The sequence below is a fragment of the Hylobates moloch genome, unplaced genomic scaffold (assembly GCF_009828535.3).
Source record: "Hylobates moloch isolate HMO894 unplaced genomic scaffold, HMol_V3 SCAFFOLD_4, whole genome shotgun sequence".
NCBI lineage: Eukaryota > Metazoa > Chordata > Mammalia > Primates > Hylobatidae > Hylobates > Hylobates moloch.
In genome coordinates, this window is record NW_026652279.1 from 33,149,015 (window position 1) to 33,171,045 (window position 22,031).

Sequence of the window (22,031 nt, forward strand, 5' to 3'; positions counted from 1 at the left end):
TGGACTAGTTGGCCCTTTGCCCTGGTTCTATGATGAAATAACAGCACCAGTATTGAAGAATCAATCAATACCTGCACCACAGCTAAGTCCCAGAGATCATCTCACTGCATATGATCTGGCATGGGGGGTGAGGATGACCTGGTGTGGGTAGTGACTGGTGTCTCTTTCTTCAGAAAAATATCACAGAAGCCTACCACGTCAGCAAGAAGCCTCCAAAGTCCGTGGCGAAGGTGATTAAAATTTCAGCCCCTGCCAACAAGGCCATCTACAACTACAGTATCCAGACCATGAATTCTACAGAGCTTGCCAAGAAGGAGCTGTATCAAGAGATGGCCAAGGTGAGAGACCCAGACAGGATGATGGCAGTTGGCAAATCCCATGAGTTCTTTCTTCTGACCATGCCTGCCTGGAGGTCAGTGAGGGATCTCAGCTGTACAGATGAAAGCCAATCAGCTAGGGGGAGTAGACAAGGCTCAGATGTTGAGAGGTGTTCTGTTCCACACTAAATGTGAATCCTCCACACCCGAGGGTGAGCCCGAGATCCTCAGTGTAAGCTCAGATGTACATGAAGGAGAACAACTGTAGCATCCTTACCTCTGGGGAATACTTTAAGATTGCTGCTTATCAAGGCAGCTACCAACAGAAGGGAAAGCCATGGTTTAGGCTTCCAGCACACATTAACTTTAGGAAACGGCTTCTCGCATCAAAGGGGACAATAGTATGTCCCTTACAGGGCTGCTGCACAGTCATTTCCTCTCAATGCACTATTTACATTGTCAGGAACTATGATTATGCCCCCAGCTGTTTCTGATTCCTGCTTGGAAATCCAAGATTGCTATCAGCCCTTCTACCCCAACCTGTCTGCCCCCATTTCTAGGAGCCAAGAAAGAGATTCACGTACTCACAGGATTACCTCTCAGCCATGGTGGAGCCCCTGGACTTGAAGGAAGAGGAGAAGAAAGCCCAGAAGAAATCCCGCCAGGCCTGGCTCACAGCCAGGGGATTCCAAGTGACAGGTCTTCAGAGCGACACTGAAAGCAGCTTTCAGGATCTCAAGCTGCCACCCATCAAAGAGCTGAAGGAGGTCCACAGGGAAGAGCAGGGTCTCAGGTGGGGTGTCCATAGGGACCTTCTCCTCCTGATTTACTTACTCCCCCAATTTAGGAGTGGAAGGAAAACTCCTTGTTTGCTAATGTACTGGAGCCTGTGTTGGATCGAGACAGGTGGAGCTGGGACAGGCACCACGTGGACTTCGATCTGTACAAGAAACCACCACCTTTCCTCGGGCTGCTCCCTTCGCCCGCACCAAAGCCTGTAACAGGTAACAAGCAAGGCTTTGCGAAGCTGGGCCTCCTGATGCTGTGGGCAGGCAGGAGCTCTGTGCCACTCTGCATCTTTAGCGGTATCCATTTTGTTTACACTATCAATCAAACTTTCTGTGCTAAGAAAATCAAGATGCAGAATGGGTCTGATAGAAGAGATTGAATGCTGGGCTGGAACTCAGACCAGGATTCTAGTCCCAAGTGTGACATTTGTGTGACTTCAGGCAAATCCCTTCATACCCTGGGCCTGGTTTCTTGGCTATAAAGTGGGGAAGTTGGAAGACAGGTCTAAAGGCTTCCTGAGCTTCAACACTATTACCCATGACTGATCTTAGGTGTCCAGCCAAGAGCTGGGGGCAGAGGCTCTGGGCTTCACTGGGACCTTCCAGCTGCAAAGATATTGACAGTTCTTTCTGTGGGGTAAAGGCGGAGACAGGAAACATAGGTCTTGCTACACCAGTCCCTCCAAGTCCTCTTCCTCTTTATCCCTGTTTATGAAAATTGATCTCAGGATCATCTAGAGGTTAACATAGAACCCAAACTTGTTGGTTAACAGAGCCAGAACCTTTGTTCAGGGAGAAAGAGACATGAGCCTATCTAACAAGGTCTGCCAGAGAAACCTCTCCCAGAAAACGAGGTCAGGTGAACATGATGGCTTCCTCTCCTCCTCGACTCCTAAGGACAACTGATCACAGCTCCATGGAAGTGCTAACAAGTTTGCTGAAATGTCACTTTCTCCATTTGCCTAGACTTGGCTCCCTCCCTCCCCAATACGCCCTAGATCTCCGAGGTTGCCTGAAGAGATCTGCTCTCTGTGGGCATGTCCCAGGCCCACAGTTACTGCTGTGGCTCTCAAGGAGGCTCCAGCTAGGACAGCTGTCTAGCCTAAGAACACAAGGCTTTTCCTTGGTAAGAAGGCTTCCTAGTGAGCTCCACCGCCAGCCTTCCCAGCAAAAGTCTCCTGGGGGTTTCACTGGTGAAATCACTTAAGAAACACCTGCTGGGGTCTCCTCTTCCCACAACATGTTTGAGAAAAGTTAGTTAGCAACTACAGATGAGAGGGAGAGGCTTGAACTGGTCGCTAGGCCTTTTCAACCCAGATGGATGGAGAACTTGCTGCTGACCGAGGTCTTACACGCCACCAGCCTAGAGTGAAGCCCCCTTCCAGAAGGCTACACGGAAGGGGGGGTGGGTCTGACAGCCCCTCCCCAAACTTCCCCTTTGCAAAGAAACCCCAAGCAGCCTTCTGTCCAGAGGTATGCATGCTTCATTTTGTGCAAAATGCTGCCTTGCTATCACTAACAAAACAGAACTTCAGGTTTCACTGAGAGGTTATTATTTACACAGTCACAATATTTACAAACTTTCCCCATTTTAAAAACTAGTTACCAAACCCCTGGCAGAATGCTCAGGCCAGCCCCACCAGCCAGCTCAGCTCTCCAAGTTCCCAGTCTCCTCCTTGCCTATTTCTAGCATCACAGTAAACTGAGAATACACTTGGAGGAAAAAGAGTCGGCTGCCTTCTCTGTGCTCAAGGGAATGTCCACAATAGGCATTTTAGAGCTCCACACCGCCCAAGGACCACACCAAAGCTTAAAGTCCACCAGTGAGCACCCTGGGACCTGGTGTATCATCTTACAAGCACCAGCAGAAGGGAGGCTGGAGAAATGCAAAGGCCTGCTGGCCTGGAGATAGATACCATTCATCCTCTCCTCGAAAGTAGAGACCAGTTATTGTAAAGAAACTAAAGTCCCTAGGTGGGAACATCAGCTGAGACAGCCTCCCCATCTCCTGAAAAGTTTAAAAACTAAGGGCTCATAGCCCCAAGGCATTGTGGCCTGCACTGTGTGTCTGCTCCTTAACGTTCTGGGCCCTCCTTGCAGGGTGAGGACAAAGGGGACCCGAGGCCATCACCAAAGGGTGGTTGTCAGGGTCCTGCTGTCACACATTAAAGGCTGGTTCTGAGGAACAGTGTGACAAGTACAGCAAAGGCTAAGAGTACACAGATGATTGTGACATTTTATATTCTTTGTGAAATGGTTCCGGTACATGTTTTAAGTGCCTCTGCTTCTAGTTTAAATGAATGACCCAGGCACAAGCTGTTTCTTTTTTTTTTTTTTTTTTTTTTTTTTTTGAGACGGAGTCTCACTCTGTCGCCCAGGCTGGAGTGCAGTGGCACAATCTCGGCTCACTGCAAGCTCCGCTTCCCGGGTTCACGCCATTCTCCTGCCTCAGCCTCTCCGAGTAGCTGGGACTACAGGCGCCCGCCACCACGCCTGGCTAATTTTTTGTATTTTTAGTAGAGACGGGGTTTCACCGTGGTCTCGATCTCCTGACCTCGGGATCCACCCGCCTCGGCCTCCCAAAGTGCTGGGATTACAAGCGTGAGCCACCGCGCCCGGCCTCAAGCTGTTTCTTAGACAATGTGTGGTTGAGCAGAAATAGCTATCCACACCTGACACAGGTCCCCACCCACCTCACGCCCTGGAAGCAGCAGCACAAGCCCCAGTCTCCACTATGGTGTCTCCTCAATGAGCAGAATACCCGCCAGTTCCAGGGGTCAGCAATTCCATTCTCTCTCTCCGGCTCAGTTCAGAAGCTGTGATGGTCCTGTTAGAGAGCACTGCTTGCAGGTCAAAACCTGGAAGAGGCTCTCCCAGGCCAGGCGACAACCCTTCAGGTGCAGATGGGGAACAAAAGGCTCAACCTGTGATAATCCCAACACCTTCTGAAAAAAGAGTGACAGTCATCCAGCAACACGCCATGGGTGGGGGCGGGCGGCAGCAGGGGACACTGTCCCCTGCCTCAGCATGTCCTGTCCAGAGGGTGGGCACAGATATAGGCTCGCTTCTCAAGGATCTGCTGGGACACTTTCTTAATCTGCTCATCTAGGTTTTCTGGAGCATCTGGGAAGGAAAAGGAGAGATGGTGGGTGATCCTTCTGCATTGTGGTAAGACAAACATGGCTGAAGTGGGGGCATTTTTCCACAAAGTCAGCCTATCCACCATGAAGCAGCCCTAAGGGTGAACCCCTCCTCCAAACCCCCAGCAAGTGATTCAGGGCTGCAGGGAGAGAAAGGGGTACAGCTTCATTCTCAGTTACAAAGGACTCATCCTGCTCATTTCTAACCCCCAGATCTCGTGGGGTGGAGCCAGCACTTGCTCTGTAAACAGCCCGTCTGTGATTCCAGCCCACTGGAGTAGAAACCATTTCAGCACCCTCCACAGCACATAACCTGTCAGCACTGGGGGGTGTCTGGGCTACGCCCAGGGCTAGGACCTACAAAAAATCATATGCCACTCTCAGCGAGTGCCACAGTGCTGGCGCCTACGCCCATCACTTGGCAACATGACTGGGCTTTGCCGGGACACTGATCCAGAGCCGCAGGTCAACAGGACTGTGAGGGTCAGAGGTAGCCTGAGCTGGGCATTCCCAGATGTGGTCGAGTGGCTATAGAAGAGGAAGAGCACTGCAGACAGACCGGGGAGCATGAGCAAAGCCCTCTGTTCTCTAGGCCAAGGCCTGAGACCTATGCAGGGCACTGCAAGGTCATTTTGGATGGAGTGCAGTGGGTAAAGGGGCAGGTAAAATGCTGTCACCAGAATCAGGTACAACCAGGTGCTCCTCCTTTCGTGAGCCTTCCCCGGGCAGCTTCAAGAATACAGCCAGGGCCGGGCACAGTGGCTCATGCCTTAATCCCAGCACTTTGGGAGGCCAAGGTGGGCGGATCTCCTGAGGTCAGGAGTTGGAGACCAGCTTGGCCAACATGGTGAAACTCTGTTTCTACTGAAAATACAAATATTAGCTGGGCATGCTGGTGCGTGCCTGTAATCCCAACTACTCAGGAGGCTGAGGCACAAGAGTTGCTTGAACCCGGGAGGTGGAGGTTGCAGTGAGCCAAGATCGTGCCACTGCACTCCAGCCAGCCTGGGTGACAAAGTGGAGACTATGTCTCCAAAAAAAAAAAAAAAAAAAGAATACAGCCAGGCATGCTAGGCAGATGCTAAGGGTCCTGCGCAAAGGGCTCTGCACTTGCTCAATCTAAAATTGCCTTGGCAGGCTGGGCGCGGTGGCTCATGCCTGTAATCCCAGCATTTCTGGAGGCTGAGGCAGGCAGATCACCTGACGTCAGGAGTTCGAGACCAACCTGGCTAACATGGTGAAACCCTGTTTCTACTAAAAATACAAAAAATTAGCCGGGCGTGGTGGCGTTCGCCTGTAATCCCAGCTCCTCGGGAGGCTGGGGCGGAAGAATCACTTGAACCCAGGAGGTGGAGTTTGCAGGGAGCCGAGACTGTGCCATTACACTCCAGCTTGGGCAACAAGAGCGAAACTCCATCTCTAAATAAATAAATAAATACAACTGCCTTGGTGAATGGGGCAGGTTTGCATCTACAGTGCCTGGCGGGCACTGCTGCAGCTAAGCCCAGGCCTACCCAGGTCCTCACTCAAGGCAGAGGTCTGTGAGTAGCCAGCAGGCTCTGGGAGCTTGACAGGGTCCAGAAACAGCTCACCATCAATAGGGGCTAGAAGTGGGCCCTTCCTTCCCTCCCCCAAGACATGCCACTCACCCTTGTCCAGCTGAGAGAGGCTGAAGAGATTCTGCAAGTAAGCTTCCACGCAGAAGGTGTTGGCCAAGAGAACCTGCCAGAACCAAGGACAGAAATGATATGCCCAAATTCCTGGAATCTGACCTCTGAGCTTCAAAAACCCAGCCTATCAGCCAAACTGGGTAGCATGGCAGGGATCAAAAGGCCTGGCTCAGAAGTCACCCCGTCTTGGGTTCTAATTCCAGCCCTGACCCAACAGCCTTTCCCCAACGGCAAGTGACTCAACATCTCTGAGCCTGTTTCCTCTGAGAGGCAGATGTCACAATCCTGTTATCTGCAGGCGCTCTGGAAAGTGCCGGCAGAGATCCTGGTACACAGTGGGTCCTCAGAGACTGCACCCGCCTCCCTCCAGCAGAGCGGGCAATGTGCAGGGTCTGCCACTTGCTGGGGGTAGGGGCACTGGGATCAGGAACCCCTGTCACTCACCCCCCTCTTCTCTCAGGCAGGAAGAAGAACCCCATCTCCTGAGCAGCACAGACCCTCCCATGGCCACCGCACGGTGAACCTGCACAGCCTCCCCCACACCCAGCCACACCCTCCTCAACAATCAACTTCATTAAAGTGCAGCAGGACAGACGCCAGCAGCCAGGCCCTGTGTGAGGCTGGGCTGGGCTCACCTCGTGGTCGTGGTTGCGGAGCCCAATGCGGATGGAGCGGCTGGCCCGCGACAGCACGGCCGTCATGCCATACAGGTTGATGAGGATGTTGGCCAACCGCTTCAGCACCAGCTGCTCCTCCATGATGGTCTGGGATCACAAAGGCTCCGAGTGGGGACTGACTTCCTAGACCAGTCCCCCACACGGTCCCTCCCGGGGCTGCATCTTTGCCTGTCTTAGTCTCCTCTGTTCCTTGAGAAAGTGGAGTCAATAATGCCTTTCTCTTCAGGTTGTGGGAGAACGGCTCCCAGCCACCTTCTGTTTTCCATTCTCTTTGAGCTCTAGATTCAGGGAGGGGGTTAAGGCAAGACCAGGTCCCAGAAACTTGGCTGAGACCAGAAGCCGGTGCTTACTGTGCTACTGTCACCTTCAGCAGCAAGGGCCCCACCAATCAGGTCCCTAGATTCAGGCCCCAGGTGGAGCTGCCCTCCCGATTCTAGGGAGCCTCTCTACCTGAAAGGTGCACAGAAAAACACTGCAGAAAACTCACCCAGCAAGGGTACCCATCCGAGTAGCTAAGTGGGCCCCAGGCTGACAAAGTCAGCCTGACCTCACCACCCCATCCCTCCAGGGTGATAAAGATTTCTGTTCTAGGCCTGGTCCCAAAGGATGCTTGACAAAAAGTAGTCTCATGAATGCTGGCCAAATTGGAGGACCGCTTTCGACCCAGGCCTGGGAGGGCCTGGTTACCTTGCCAAAGCGGAGCAGCAGTGTCTCCACGGTCTGGCCAAAGTAGTAGGTGTTCTCTTCAAACTTGTTGGCACTGTCCTATTAACCAAGACAGGACTCAGTTCAGCACCTCATCCCTACAGTGCCTTGTCCTGTCCCACAGCCCAGGTATCAGGAAGGGATGCCCCATCTGGGGGAGGCAATCCAGGGTATCATGGACTAGCTGGTGTTCCCCAACATCCCCTGGAGGAGCCCAGACCCCCCACAGTGAGATCTTTTCTGCCACGAGGAGATCTGGCAGGAGGGCACTGAAGTAGGGGGTATGCCTGTTAGGTCCACTCACCGCAAGACTGGGGTGCACAACTCCACGGTTGCCTGTCAGCCCCAGGTCCACAGTTCGGCCCAGGGAGTCCCGAAGCCTCCGGCCAATGGTATCCATGACTGTGCTCACTTTGGCCTGTTTAAGCTCACTGCAGAAAGTCCATGGTCCTGTGACTGGAGGCCTCGCTGCTGGCTCACTGTCCAGCAACATGGCCCATTCGGCACCCAGAAACTCCGTGCCCCTCTCTGGCCTGGGTATGCTGGGTCCCTGGCTACAGCCTGAACCCCCCAAACCCACCACCTGCCAGAGAGCAGCCAGTCTCCTCAGGGGAGCCACACGTGCTCCCCCATGAGGGGTGGAGTCACAGCCAGCTTCCTAGCAGCTGTCTCCTGTGAAGGAGACAAAATGCTACTAGCAACCTGTACTTGGCCTCCAGCAGTGATTTTGGATTACTGTGCCCCTAGGGTGGGGGTGGAGGGCAGCACGAGGGGAAGGGCAGAGAAGAGAAACACTGGCCTTATGTTGGCTGTGAGGCCTGGTACCTTAAAGGGACACCTCTCATTCTTCAGGTTCTGAAAAACCAGCTGCCTCCAGTGTGAGGGACCAGAGGGGGGATACGGTATTTATGCTGGAGCTGTAGGGTGGTGTGGCCATAAGGGCAGGGCAGCGAGGGTTTCCCTGGGCAGCAAGCCCCCCACTACCACAGGGAAGGGTCCCCTCCACAAGGCTGTGCCACATTCCCATGCCCCCACTCCAGGTCAAGGCAGCTCTTTCCTCCCACTGCCCTGGACTGGCCCCTGCTGGGCAGGTATGGGACCTGAAAAGCACATGGTGACAATGGCACCTACTGGATCCTGGTAGTCAGGATGCGGCCAGCATGCTGCAGACCCGTCAGGGCGATGTACATCCGGAGAATCTCATTGGTTCCCTGTGACCAGTAGTGTAGAGGTCAAAGGCTGCCCTCCCGCCAGGCAGCCATAGTAGTGCCACATGTGCTGGGTAGGCCCAGCCACTGCCTGCTTGCCCATGCCACAAAAGCCACTGCTCCTGAAGTAGCTGGGAGCAGTGCTCTGACCAGGGCTCAGGGAGTGCACAGGGATGAGGAGGGAGGTGACCAGATGGCCATGGGCTCCCACTGGGACCCCCCCACCACCTCTCCGTGACCAGCCTCACGTGTGTCAAGCCTTTCTCTAAGTCTCCAGCTCCTCTTTAAAATGGAAACCAGCTTTCCCTGGGTGGTGAGGGGTGTCGATGCCTGGGGCTCAGCCAGTGCCAGACAGACATTGCTGGCTCCAGGTGGAGGCCAGATTCCTCACGGAAGCCACAAATTGCTGAGTGGCACCTAGAACCTCCTCAGTGCCAGGTGTCAACACACCCAGAGGGCCACATGCTCCCCACTCCCCCAACCCATGATTCTGATCAGTGAGAGGCCAGTGGGCTTCTGCCCACTCTGCACAATGGTACTGTGCGTCAGGTGCAGGGGCCTGACCCAGGCTACACAGCCAGCACCAGGGACTGAGGACTGTCCCCTGCAGTCAGGCTGACACCACAGACAGCAGGACTCCCTACAGGAAAAGGGGGGACTGCAGGGGCCTCCTGGCAGAACCACCCAGCTCTGAGCAGGCTCCAGACAGGAGCTCCTGCCCTACATCGAGAGCCCTGTGTTCTTCCAAGGCCTTGAGGGCTTCCTGAACCCTGCTGACCACCCCAGCCCTGGAGAACCCCAACCCTCCCAGGCTGAGGGAAGGGCCTTTGGAGAAGGCCCTTTGCAGGGCTGAGACCATTCCAGTGCCCTCAGGCTGGCCCTTGCCCCGTATGTCCACTGCAACAGTGGAGATGGCTGGAACCCAATGGGCAGGCCGGAAACAAAAGCAGCCAAGGAGGCCTCCCACTGGGCAGGATGGCCCAGGAGACAAGACTACACTCCCAGAGGCTGATGATGCCCCTCATCACCAGACCTGCTGTTCAGGCCCAAACCCTCTCCCTGTCTCAGGCCTGCCTCCTGTATACCCATGCCCACCATCATATCCTACTCATCCTGCTGTGCTCTCTCAGGTCTAGCCCCTCCCTCCCAGCAGGAGAGCCCCTGGTCTCCGGCCTCATCCCTGCAACTCACTCTCCACATGAGCCCCGTCCATATGTCTGGCACTTGCTGAGCCCCTGGGGGAATTTCCCACCACACAGATAGAACCAAATAATGCCCTGCTTAAGGTCGTTTTATGGCTTCCAAATTCCTCTGCTGTCAATCAAGGTCCTCCACAGTCTGGCTACTTTTTTAGCCTTCCCATGTACCTTCTTCAACACCCCCAAACCCACTGCCTGCCCCAGCCCACCTAGCAGGACTGACTGCTACTGCCAGAAAGCCCTTCACTCTCTCTTCATTCACCTTGTGCCAGCAGATCAGTCCCATCTGGGCCTGGCGCACTATATTACCCTGCCCTTGGGGACAAACTGCCCTCCCCCCGGCCCCGGTCGAAGCCCTTTCTTTCTGCCCCTAGGGGCCAGGAGCACATGCTTCACAAAACTCTGGCTGCCTCTGGAGAATGCCTGCTCCCTGCCTCTTTGTGTACTTGCACTCTGTCATCCCCCGTGGTCGGCCCTGCTGCACAATCAGAAGACAGCATCAAAGTCATCTCTGTGGCCCCAATTCCCTCCCCTGCCACCTGGCACATGCTAACTGAACTGACTCCTCAGGCTTGTGACTTCATGGAGGGCAGCAATCGCGAACGAGACGTGCCAGGGCTAGGAGAGCCCTTGAGAGCATGTGACCCAGCCCTGGGCCGCGGGGGCCTCTGTGAGGCCCTGAGCAGCATCTTCAGGACCAGGCAGGGTGGGGGTGGAGCACAGCTTAGCTGGTGGCGGGGCCACTCACCTCGAAGATGAGGAGGATGCGGGTGTCACGCAGTATGCGCTCGTATGGATAGTCCCTTGTGTAGCCCAAGCCCCCGAGGATCTGCAGCGCCTCACTCACACACTGCCAGGCAGCCTCGGAGCTGAACACCTGTGGGGTGTCACATTGAATCCTTTCCAAAAGGAGGACCTACACTGCAGGGAGCTGGGTGGCTGGGGAAGCATGGGAGGCACCCGGGCTTGGGGAGGAGATCGGCCAGGGAGGAACTTGAGGGATGATGTGGTCAAGTCCTTTGCCTTCCTTGACCACACTGGCCAGCTTGTGTTCCCTACCCCACCATGACCTTCACCCTATCTGCACCTGGCTGAGCTCCTGTTCCTTTAAAACCCACCTAAGATCTCCCCTTCCCGAGAAAACCTGACCTGTTCCTGCCAAGCCCCAGCGGCCGTGACTTCTTTCTGTCTGTGCACACTGTAAGTGCCTTGGGGGCAGACATACTGCCATATTTAGCCCTAGGCTTAGCATCTGGAAGAGGCTGGCCTACAGCAAACTAATGTCTGTGGTCACTGTTCAAGGGTGACAAGAAAACGAGATGATAAAACACATGCAAATGCACCCAGTACACAGGCTGCACCTAGAAAAGACTCAAACACGGTCCAAGATGCCCAGCCTTTTTGTTTTTTTTATTTTTTCAGGGACCTTGCCACTTCAGGATCCCAACCTTTTAGGTAGACTCTCCTGCCGACACCAGGATGTTTGCTTCTGTAAGCTGCCATACCTCTCACCATTTCTCTCAAGAGCTCAATTCCAGAGACCAGCTTAAAAACAATTGTAGGGGGGACAAAGCAGGGTCCCCTAAAGTGTGGCCATCTTTTTTAGTACAGCTAAAAAATGACACCCTCCACACTCAACAAAACAAAAGCAAATTCTAGTATCTACCTCAACCAAATAAGATGCTCTTCCCACCTCAGCCTCCCAGGTAGCTGGGACTACAGGCGTGTGCCACCACGCCAGCTAATTTTTGTATTTTGTGTAGAGATGGGGTTTCGCCATGTTGCCCAGGCTCATAAACTTTTTTTTCCTTTTTTTTTTTTTTTTTTTTTGAGATGGAGTTTTGCTCTTGTTGCCCAGGCTGGTGTGCAATGGCACAATCTCAGCTCACTGCAACCTCTGCCCCCACCAGGTTCAAGTGATTCTCCTGCCTCAGCTTCCCAAGTAGCTGGGGTTACAGGTGCCCGCCACTATGCCCGGCTAATTTTTTGTGTTTTTAGTAGAGATGGGGTTTTACCATGTTGGCCAGGATGGTCTCGAACTCCAGACCTCAGGTGATCCACCCACCTCAGCCCCCCAAAGTGCTGGGATTACAGGTGTGAGCCACCACGCCCTGCCATATACTTAGTTTTTAAGATAAAGTTTTGATACCAGAAAGTAGGAAGGCCATAAACTAAGTCAAAAAGAAGTCTTTCTCACACAAGCCAGATGCAATGTTATTACTCTAAAAGGATGTTATCATAACAGTCTCCTTCTGCTATAAACTGCTGATCCACTGGCTCACTGGACACTTCCCTACTGCTGCTCCCCACTGCCTGCGCATCCCTGGTTTGCCACACAGGGCGAGTGCATCATAAATACTGGATCAACGACAGGAGGAAGATGACAGGCAACAGCATGGGCTTGAAAGGTCACAGTGACGAAGATTTCCCAAGCCTCCCTCCAGCGCCAGCTCTCTGGCTGTGCCAGAGTTACCTTCACCATGGCCGCCTCGATGGAGCAGTCGGGAAAGCCAGGTTGGTCCAGCATCCCTGCTGTGAGGTAGGTCATACTCTCCATGACGTAAGCCTTCTGAGCCATCAGTGCAAATTTCTCCTGGAGTGTTCAGAAAAAAACACAAGAAGCAATTTGCATGTGCTGAGAGCCAAATCTGTGAAACAGAAGAGAAAGTAATTAAGTCAGAAGCCTCAACGCCCAAGAGAAGCAAGCCCAGTGACCTGTGTCAAATAAAGCCTTAACTAGTCTTCTTCCCAAATCACCACAGAAGTCACCAGTACAGAGACATCAAAAGAATACACTGTTCATGTCACACAGTGAAATGCACAAATACAGTACTCAACCATCGGTACCTGAATCAATCCAAATTCACTGAGCCTCTTGTTAAACTGTTTCCTTGTGCAGGCGTACTCAGCAGTCATTTCTGAGGAAGAACAGAGTTATCAGAAAGAACTGGAACATTTCTGTTGTTCAAACATGATTTCCTATGGCCATCATCCTTACCCTTCCCACAGGCGGGCACTGTGAGAAGGGTGTCTGCTGAGGTCAAATACCCCAGAAGCTGGCACCCCCACCTGCCAGCACCCGTGGGTCAGAGGAGAACCACCCCTCCTCATGGCACCCACACACAGAGTCTGGCGTCAGATACAGACTTTAATCCTGGCAATGATTCTTACAGGCTGTACCTCAGGCCAAGTGCGACACCTCCCTGAACACCACCCCCCACCTCAGAGTCACTGTGAAGATGCAACCAGGTGGAAGGGGGAGGGTGCCTCGCACAAAGCCAGGCACAGAGGCCCCAGACAGAGGTGGTGCAGGCTCACACCCAGCGCAGTGACCAAAGCAGGTGGGGCCGCCTGGCTTGAATACTCAGGCTGGGGCTTCCAGGCGTGTGGCTGTGACAAAGTGCTGAGCTCTAAGGGCCCAAGAGTGACATGGCACCTCCCCCAGGCAGAAGTACCCCCGCCCCGCCCATAGCCATGTCCTCCACAGGCTCTCCCAGGTGTGGTGCACTCAGGAGGTGCAGAGGGCTGAGCCCCACTCAGAGCCCCGGCAGAGGAGCTCCCCGGAGGCCTTGTGCCTGAGTAAGAAGAGCCCTGAACCTGGAGCCTGACAGCTTTCGTTTTGTCCAGGAGCATCGTCTGGAACAAATCGCTTGCCCTCTCTGAGTCTCTGTCTTCTCATCTCTAAAATGGAGGGAAGCCAAAACAGGCCCAGAGCCTGGCACCAAAGAGGAGCTTCGTAAAGCACTTAGGGGTGTGCTGCCCCGGGTACCCCCATTTCCCCACAGATGCTTCCACCACAACCAGGATGGTTACAGGGCTGTTCTAAGTTCACTGGCAAAGGAAAATGGAGGTTTGGGGTATTCTGACAGAAGAAAACAAAGGAAAGATCCAGGGGCCCAGGGACCTGGGTTCCAAACCCGACTCTACTCCCCACCCACTGTGCAGAGTCACCCAGGAGGCACGGACCTTGGGAACCAGAGGCTGTGTATCCTGGAAGCCTGGCTCTTGGTGTGTGCTCACCAAGCAGCTCTGCTCCTACTGGTCAGTGGCAACCTCTCACCCCAGACAGAAAGCCCGTTCCCCAACCCCCATCCCCACCCCAGACAGAAAGCCTGTCCCCCCATCGGCATCACCCATGTGGAGGTGAAACAGAGGAATGCGGAAGACGACAAACCTCGGGGGCAGGCTGAGGAGACCCTCTGGTCTCCACAAAAGCCCCGGGACTGAGCTCAGGCTGGTGGCCTGGTTCAGCACTGGCCTGGAAGGGGCCGGGGGAATGGCAGAGCCTCCAGGGCTGGAGCAGGGGGTGGGGCACAAAGGGCCTTGTCCCTAACTTACCTACCAATCAATCTCTTGAGCAGCCCAGCCACAACGCTGCCCATGCTGAACCGGCCGCTGTTGAGTATGTTCATGGCCACCTGCAGGGAGAACAGGAAGAGCCCAGGGGCCCTGAAGGAGGCAGAGGGAGGAGGCCGCAACGAGACCAGTCCAGGTGGATCAGCTTGCTTTCCCTCAAGCTGGGAGAAAGCACCATCCTAACGCCTCAGAACAAGGTGGTTCAGTCACTGTTGCAGCTCCACCAATGTCCCCACACACAAGACCACTGAACGTTATTCCAAAGGAACATGCCAGAGCTGGGCATGGTGGCTCCCACCTGTAGTACCAGCATTTTGGAAGGCCAAGGCAAGAGGATCACTTGAGCCCAGGAGTTCAAGACCAACTTGGGCCAAACAGAAATTCTACTTTTAGGTATAAATCAAAATAACTGAAAACATTATTTCCACATAAAAACTTGACATGAATTTCATAAGCAGCATTATTGATAGCAGCCAAAAGTGGTAACAACCCCAGTGTCCATCAGCTGATGAATGGATGAACAAAATGTACTATCTCCACTCAACAGAAGAGAATTCAGCCATAAAAGGAATGAATTACTCATTCATGCTATGAGACAGATGAACCTTGAAAACATCACGCAATGTGAGAGAAGCCTGTCATCAAAGACTGGATCTTGTATGTGACTGCATTTCTATGAAATGTTCCAAACAGGCAAATCCATAGGGACACAAAGTAAAAGAGTAGCAGCCAAGGGATGGGGTAAGGGTCATACTGGACAGTACAACATTTCTTTTTGGGGTGAGGAAATGTTCTGTGTGAGATATTTCAACAACATAGTGAATACACTAAAAACCACTGAAATAATATTTTAAAATGGTGAGTCGTTTGTTATATCAATCATCTCTTGATAAAAATATTAAGTCTTAGTCCAGAAAAGAGTAGGGCACGGATGCAGACCACGGTTGTGGTACACAGAGCTTGAGATTCACCAGAGCCCACAGGCTGCTTTCTCACACCCGCTGCAGAAGGGAATCCTAGCCTCCGCTCGAGGCGAATAAGGCCTCAGAGGTGAAGGGAGATCCCCAATTCTTACCATACACTTCTTCTAGGAGCCAGCCAATTTTCGAGTCTCCATTTTGCCGATTTCCCAACACATAACCATGTAAAGTCACCTGCCATGCACAGGCTACTCTGCTACGAGCAGGGATAGGGCAAAAGCTGGGGGCCGACAAGCTGCACTCATGACACTACCTGGTACAAGCGGCTGTGGCTGGCAACTCACCTTAAACCCATCTCCAACCTCTCCAAGGATGTTTTCCACAGGCACCTTGGTGTTTTCAAAATGGACTTCACAAGCTGAAACACATGAAATTTAAGATCTCATCTGATAATGCAAACCACTCTGCATCTGACCTGCAAGCAGGCAATTCATCCATCCATCCATCCATCCATCCATCCATCCATCCATCCATCCAATGTTTGGTAGGACAGTATAGAAAGACAAAGTTCCTATCTTTGTGGAGCTCATACTTTGATTAGGGAGACAAAAGCTATAAACAAAACAATGTAATATTGTGATCAGTGCTATGGATGAAATAAATAGGGCATCACGATAAAGAGAAATGGAGGTTGGCAAGGGGGTGGATAATAATACTTTTATTAAGGGCTATGTCAGACTTTTCTAAGGTGACATTTAGCAGAAGTTTAAGAATGAAAAGAACCAGGCATATAAAGAGCCAGAACAAGCAAAGTGAGGGAAAGAACAGCATTTCCTAAAGCCTTAGGGTAGACTGGGACCACTGGTCTCAATTCTTAACTCTAACACAATCACACCCCTGCAATCTAACTGTAGCACTCTCCCACTGTGAGGAGGGATGGACCTCCCTCCCTTTCCCTGCCTGCTAGGTATGACCATGTGACTTCCTGTGGCCAATACAATATTGCTGACCCAACATGAACAGAGGCCTTAAATGTGCTTTTAGGGTCGGGTATGGCGGCTCATGCCTATAATCCCAGCATTTTGGGAGGCAGAGGCAGGAAGATCACTTGAAGCCAGGAGTTCGAGACCAGCCAGGACAACACAGCAAGACCTCATCTCTATTAAAAAAAAAAAAGGGCGGGGTGCTGTGGCTCACGCACTTTGGGAGGCCGAGGTGAGCGGATCACGAGATCAGGAAATCGAGACCATCCTGGCTAACATGGTGAAACCCCATCTCTACTAAAAAATAGAAAAAATTAGCCGGACGTGGTGGCAGGCAGCTGTAGTCCCAGCTGTTCGGGAGGCTGAGGCAGGAGAATGGTGTGAACCTGGGAGGCGGAGCTTGCAGTAAGCCAAGATACTGCCACTGCACTCCAGCCTGGGCGACAGAGCGAGACTCTGTCTCAAAAAAAAAAAAAAAAAAAAAAGTGGCCAGGTATGGTAACTCACACTTGTAATCCTAGCACTTTGGGAGGCTGAGGCAGGTAGACTGCCTGAGCTCAGGAGTTCGAGACAAGTCTGGGCAACATGTTGAAACCCCATCTCTACAAAAAATACAAAAATTAGTCAGGTGTGGTGGTGCACGCCTGTAGTCCCAATTACTTGGGAGGCTGAGACAGGAGAATCACTCGAACCCAGGAGGCAGAGGTTGCCGTGAGCTGAGATCACAGCACTACATTCCAGTCTGGGTGACAGAGGGAGACTGTCTCCCACGACAAAAAAAAAAGTACTTATATGGCTTGGCCCCTTAGGTGCTTATGATCTGCTCTAAGAACAAGCCTCCAGATGGACCTGAACCCAACCCACAGCCTGAAGCAGGCTGCTAGGCACTGCAGACTGAGACAACTAAAGGCTAGGGACTGTAGGCTGAGCTCTAAGGTGGTCTGTCTGCTAGGGCAGCTACAGCAGGGGATGACCAGCAGGCCTTCAAATGAGCAGCACTCAGCTGCAGGAACAAAGACAAAGCCCATGTAGCATTCTTAATTTGACCTTTTTAAAATGCTTAACAAAAACTGAAAGTATTTAAATCTCATTTTATCTTGCTATTTGGACAGAGTCAAGGGCCAGTCTCCCCCTTACACACACACACACACACACACACACACACACGTGCGCACACAGGAGCTACTTACTGTTGGAGCCCCGAATGCCTAATTTATCTTCAGGTTTCCCATTAGTGACTCCACCAAAGTCTCTTTCTACTATGAATGCTGTGATTTTGTCTTTCACTGATCCATCAGAATCAACGACCTCAGTTTTTGCAAACACAGTAAAAATATTGGCCAGTCCTCCATTGGTAATCCAGACCTGAGGACGGAAAGATGGACTTTAGAGAAAACCAAACCCCTATGTGACCCACCTCAGCTCTGTCTTTGTCCATCAAGCTCCAGCTGCCAGTCAGACCTCAGGCCAGACATGCAGGGTCCTTGGCTCTGCAGAAGCCAACCAAGCATGAGTGAATAGAGGACAAGACTCAGCCCAGTTTCCCCAGAGCAAGGATTTTCCCAAGGGACATGGATGGCCAGGGTGGAGGTGGGGCGGGGGGAAAGAACATCCAAAGTTGTCAAACAGCTCAGGCTCCACCGCCAGACAACTGCATTTCTTCAAGAAAGAAAGGGTTTAATCATTTCTTAAGGCATACATATATCAAAACATCATGTTGTAGATGTAAATACACACAACATTTATTTGTTAATTCTACAAAGAAATGAAAAAAGAGAAGGCGGGAGGGTGGTGAGGAGGAGGAAAGGAAACAGGGAGACAGAGGCAGAAACAGACTCCTTAACAAACCGCAACAGATGGGACTTGTGTGGATCTTAATTCAAGCAAACAGTTAAACCAAAAAAAGATATGAGGCAATCAGGGATATTTGAATGCTGATAGATGTTAAGAAATTATCAGCTGGGCACAGTGGCTCACGCCTGTAATCCCAGCACTTTGGGAGGCCGAGGTGGGCAGATCACTTGAGCCCCGGAGTTTGAGACCAACCTGGGCAACATGGTGAAAACCCATCTCTACCAAAAAAAAAAAAATACAAAAAGTTAGCTGCGTGCCTGTACTCCCAGCTGCTTGGGAGGTTGAGGGAGGAGAATCACCTGAGCCCAGGAAGCTGAGGCTGCAGTGAGCCAAGATTGTGCCACTGCACTCCAGCCTGGGTGACAGAGCGGGACCCTGTCTCAAAAGAAAAGAGAAATTATCAATTTTTAAAATGTGATAAGGGTATTATGGCTTTGTGTTTATTAAAAAACAAACAAACAAAAAAAACAAAAAAACCTCCTGTCTTTTCTGAGATTGTTACCATGCGATCTGGAGGTGGCGATGCTGCTGGAAGAGGCACAGTGGCCATAAGCAGGTGACTGCCGGAGTTAGGGCCACCCGGGCACACAGAATATGTCTGAAATTTTGTGTAACAAAAAATTTAAAGATTTTTTGGGTTTACAGGCCGGGCATGGTGGCTCATGCCTGTAAACCCAGCACTTTGGGAGGCCAAGGTGGGCAGATCACTTGAGGTCAGGAGTTCAAGACCTGACTGGACAACATGGTGAAACTCCATCTCTACTAAAAATACAAAAATTAGCCAGGAGTGGTGACACGCACCTCTAATCCCAGCTACCCAGGAGGCTAAGGCAGGAGAATCATTGGAAACCTGGGAGGCAGAAGTTTCAGTGAGCTGAGATCACACCACTGCACTCCAGCCTGGGTGACAGAGACCCCCATCTCAAATAAAAAAAAACTAAAAAAAATTAAAAACAAACACATAAAAGCAGCTCAAGAAGGTAGTCGGTGCTACAGCAGCAGGTACAATCCCTGGTGTGTGGAGAGTGCTCACTCAGTGGCAGTGAAGGTCGTGACTGAGACCCTGATGTGGCCATGGGGAAGGAACCCTACCTTGGAGCCATTGAGGATGTAGTGCTTCTTGTCTTCACTTAGTGTGGCTCTGCTCCGGATTGAGGCTGCATCGCTCCCACTGCAGACGCAGAAAGATGTGGTCAAGGGAGAATACTGGGAATAAATATGAATGCTTTTGAGGGCCTGAAAATGGAGGTTTTAGTACTTTTAAGAGGTCAGCAAACTTTTAAAATGAAGGGTCAGAGAGCATATTCAGCTTTCCAAGCTACAGGATGTCTGTCTCACCTCCTCAACTCTGCTACTATTAATAGAACATGAGGCTGAGGCAGGTGGTTCACAAGGTCAAGAGATTGAGACCCGGCCAACATGGTAAAACCCTGTCTCTACTAAAACTACAAAAATTAGCTGGGTGTGGTGGGGCATGCCTGTAGTTCCAGCTACTCGGGAGGCTGAGGCAGGAGAATCACTTGAAGCCGGGAGGCAGAGGCTGCAGTGAGCTGAGATCATGCCACTGCACTCCAGCCTGGCGACACAGTGAGACTACATCTCAAAAAAAAAAAAAAAAAAAAATGAATGCAGCTGAAGACTATTTATAAAACGATGGGCATGTTCCAATAAAACTGGGCTGGGCGTGGTGGCTCATGTCTGTAATCCCAGCACTTTGCGGGGCTGAGGCGGGCAGATCACTTGAGGTCAGGAGTTCGAGGCCAGCCTGGCCAACATGGTGAAACCTCATCTCTACTAAAAATACAAAAATTAGCTGGCCGTGGTGGCACATGCCTGTAATCCCAGCTACTTGGGAGGCTGAGGCAGGAGAATCGCTTGAAGGTGGAGGTTGCAATGAAATGAGATTGTGCCACTACACTCCAGCCTGGGCGACACAGCAAGACCCTGTCTCAAAAACAAACAAACAAACCAACCTTATTTATAAAAAACAGGCAGGAGGCTGGATTTAGCCGACCTCTGCTTCAATACATCACGTAAAAAAGCGGCAGTGATAACAACTTGGGCTTAGGTTTAAACATGGAAATGGGTGCTTGCAATGGGCTCATCTGAGGTCCTGTGAGGATGAGTTCTGGGCACTCCAGGAAGGATGACTGTTCCCAGGTTCTCATGCAAAGGGAAGCAGGATGGAGGATGGTCCAGGTGATGGACTTATCATCAGAGTCCCGAGTCCTGCCGCAGCCCTGCTCCATCCAGCAGATCACACAGCCTCAATGAACCTCAGCTCCTAAAGTGTAAGTGGGAGCATTACCACCCACGCTACATATTCTGAAAGGTGCTTTGAAGCCGGAACGTTATTACTATATTGTATGTCAAGGTGTGTTGTAAACCACAAAAATTTATTTAGTAAGTGCTGTCAAGTGTGGTATCTCATTTGCAAGTCTCACTGGGACAGAGAAATAAGGTCAAGATAAGAGGAATGGCAAGAACAGTTGCTGAGCTGATTCTTTGCAAGATTTTGGAAAGAAGGAAAAGTCAGCTACTCAACAAAACCAACAGCCCCTTGCCCCAGTGAATCTTGGGCAACGTCACAGCTGCTGAGGGATAACGTTCTGTGCAGAGACAGACCTGGCTGGCTCCGTGAGGCAGAAGGCTGCAATGTGCTCCCCAGACGCCAGTTTAGGCAAGTATTTGGCCTTCTGCTCCTCAGTGCCGGCCAAGATGATCCCCTAAACAAAACAGACACAGACTAATGTCAGCTGTGGGGAGAAAGGACAGCATGAGGTGTTTGTGAAACATTTCCTTTCTGAGGCAAATATTTACTTCAGGCAAGAGAAGACAGCAAGAACTCAGAGCAAGCGGCCACAGGCAGAGCCCAGGGAGCCAGGCTGCTGAGGAGACTGCCGGGGCACACATGCTAGCGCCGTGAGCCTGTGCGACACACAGTGCTTTGCAGTCTGTGTCCCAAACTTTCATATCGGTTCCTTCATTTCCCAGACTGGTGGTCTTGGGCAAAGGATATCCCTTTCCAAAGAAAGCCTCCTCCATCTTGTCATCCACAAACTGGGCCACTCCCACCCACTGGCAGGGTCTGGATGATGCAATGTAAAGACACAGGAGCGCTGGAACCAAGCCTATCCTAAAGAAGGTGCTCAGTGTCAGGGCTGTCCCACCTGCTGCCCTCCAAGTGCCACAAAGACAGGCCCCCTCTTCATTAAACATCTGCATGAATGCGTGTGCTCTCTGGGGTGGGGGAGCCAAGCATGGTGTGCATTCAGCTCTCTTTGATGTCAACATTAAGCAGAAATAATCTGAGTAATGAGATTGCCAGTAAGGGTGGTTGACCCTGGGCCTGCCCTAAGGTACTCCAAGCCCAGTGGGGAGAAGGCGGCTTGCATAAAGAGTGGGGGCATGCTCAGGCTGAAGGACGAAGGCTCAGGAGGGGAGACCACTTCCAGCCCAAGGCGAAGACAGTGGCACCCTACCTGGGCCTTGAAGGGTGGATCAGAGGCAATGGGGACAGGAGATGGATTCAAAAGGAAGGGACACGCGATCCAAAGGCCACTGCGCATGTGGGCAGTGTGTGGGGACCAAGCACCACGAGGTGTGGCCAGAGTGAGGGAACTGAAGGGCAGGGCTGAAGGTCAGATATTAGGCCCAATTCAGAGGGAGCAAGCCTCTGGCCTCTATGCCAGCATGTGACTCCAGAAGACCTACAGAGAGCACCACACAGAATCCCCAGATACCTAACCTTGAGGCCATTAGCCTGGTGTGCTGCCAGGGTCACAGTGATGGACCCATCCATGCTGATGATCTCCCCTAGTCGTGAGTACATGGTGTTGGAGAAGCCCAGGCCACCTAGGAGAGACGGACCAGCATCAATCACAGCCCAGCCCCAGATTCCTCCCATTAAGGCTTCATTGGTTTTTTTTTCTTCTGATTATAAAGTAATGCCAGATCACCATATTAAAAAAAAAAAAATCACAATACAGGCCTGGCACGGTGGCTCACACCTGTAATCCCAGTAGTTTGGGAGGCTGAGGCGGGCAGATCACCTGAGGTCAAGAGTTTGAGACTAGCCTGGCCAACATGGTGAAACCCCGTCTCTACTAAAAATACAAAAATTAGCCAGGTGTGGTGGCACGTGCCTGTGGTCCCAGCTACTCCGGAGGCTGAGGCATGAGAATCACTTCAACTTGGGAGGCAGGGGTTGCAGT

At 52.0% G+C, this 22,031-nt stretch overlaps 2 protein-coding genes across 14 annotated transcripts in view; one reads left to right on the forward strand and one right to left on the reverse strand.

The window, feature by feature from the left end:
* Positions 1-6,555, forward strand: part of CFAP92 (cilia and flagella associated protein 92 (putative)) — a 108,169-nt gene extending 101,614 nt beyond the window's left edge. For 4 of the 10 annotated variants that reach the window (XM_058437352.1, XM_058437359.1, XM_058437353.1 and 1 more), the window contains 3 exons: positions 174-338; positions 878-1,321; positions 6,376-6,555. In XM_058437352.1, coding sequence (XP_058293335.1) covers positions 174-338; positions 878-1,318 — 606 coding nt within the window. In that variant the 3' untranslated portion in view covers positions 1,319-1,321; positions 6,376-6,555. Of the gene's footprint in view, positions 1-173; positions 339-877; positions 1,322-4,214; positions 4,274-6,375 lie in introns of all 10 variants that reach the window. The other 6 variants (XM_058437355.1, XM_058437358.1, XM_058437356.1 and 3 more) reach the window with 5 other exon arrangements.
* ACAD9 (acyl-CoA dehydrogenase family member 9) overlaps positions 2,588-22,031 on the reverse strand; it is a 34,704-nt gene continuing 15,260 nt past the window's right edge. For 3 of the 4 annotated variants that reach the window (XM_032149861.2, XM_032149860.2, XM_032149858.2), the window contains exons 4-18: positions 21,566-21,672; positions 20,443-20,543; positions 18,910-18,988; positions 17,154-17,328; positions 15,325-15,398; positions 14,047-14,122; positions 12,552-12,622; positions 12,178-12,297; positions 10,453-10,581; positions 8,429-8,508; positions 7,602-7,728; positions 7,280-7,357; positions 6,551-6,679; positions 5,895-5,967; positions 2,589-4,228 (exon numbers count right to left, since the gene is read on the reverse strand). In XM_032149861.2, coding sequence (XP_032005752.1) covers positions 4,128-4,228; positions 5,895-5,967; positions 6,551-6,679; positions 7,280-7,357; positions 7,602-7,728; positions 8,429-8,508; positions 10,453-10,581; positions 12,178-12,297; positions 12,552-12,622; positions 14,047-14,122; positions 15,325-15,398; positions 17,154-17,328; positions 18,910-18,988; positions 20,443-20,543; positions 21,566-21,649 — 1,497 coding nt within the window. In that variant the 5' untranslated portion in view covers positions 21,650-21,672 and the 3' untranslated portion in view covers positions 2,589-4,127. Of the gene's footprint in view, positions 4,229-5,894; positions 5,968-6,550; positions 6,680-7,279; positions 7,358-7,601; positions 7,729-8,428; positions 8,509-10,452; positions 10,582-12,177; positions 12,298-12,551; positions 12,623-14,046; positions 14,123-15,324; positions 15,399-17,153; positions 17,329-18,909; positions 18,989-20,442; positions 20,544-21,565; positions 21,673-22,031 lie in introns of all 4 variants that reach the window. The other variant, XM_032149857.2, reaches the window with a different exon arrangement.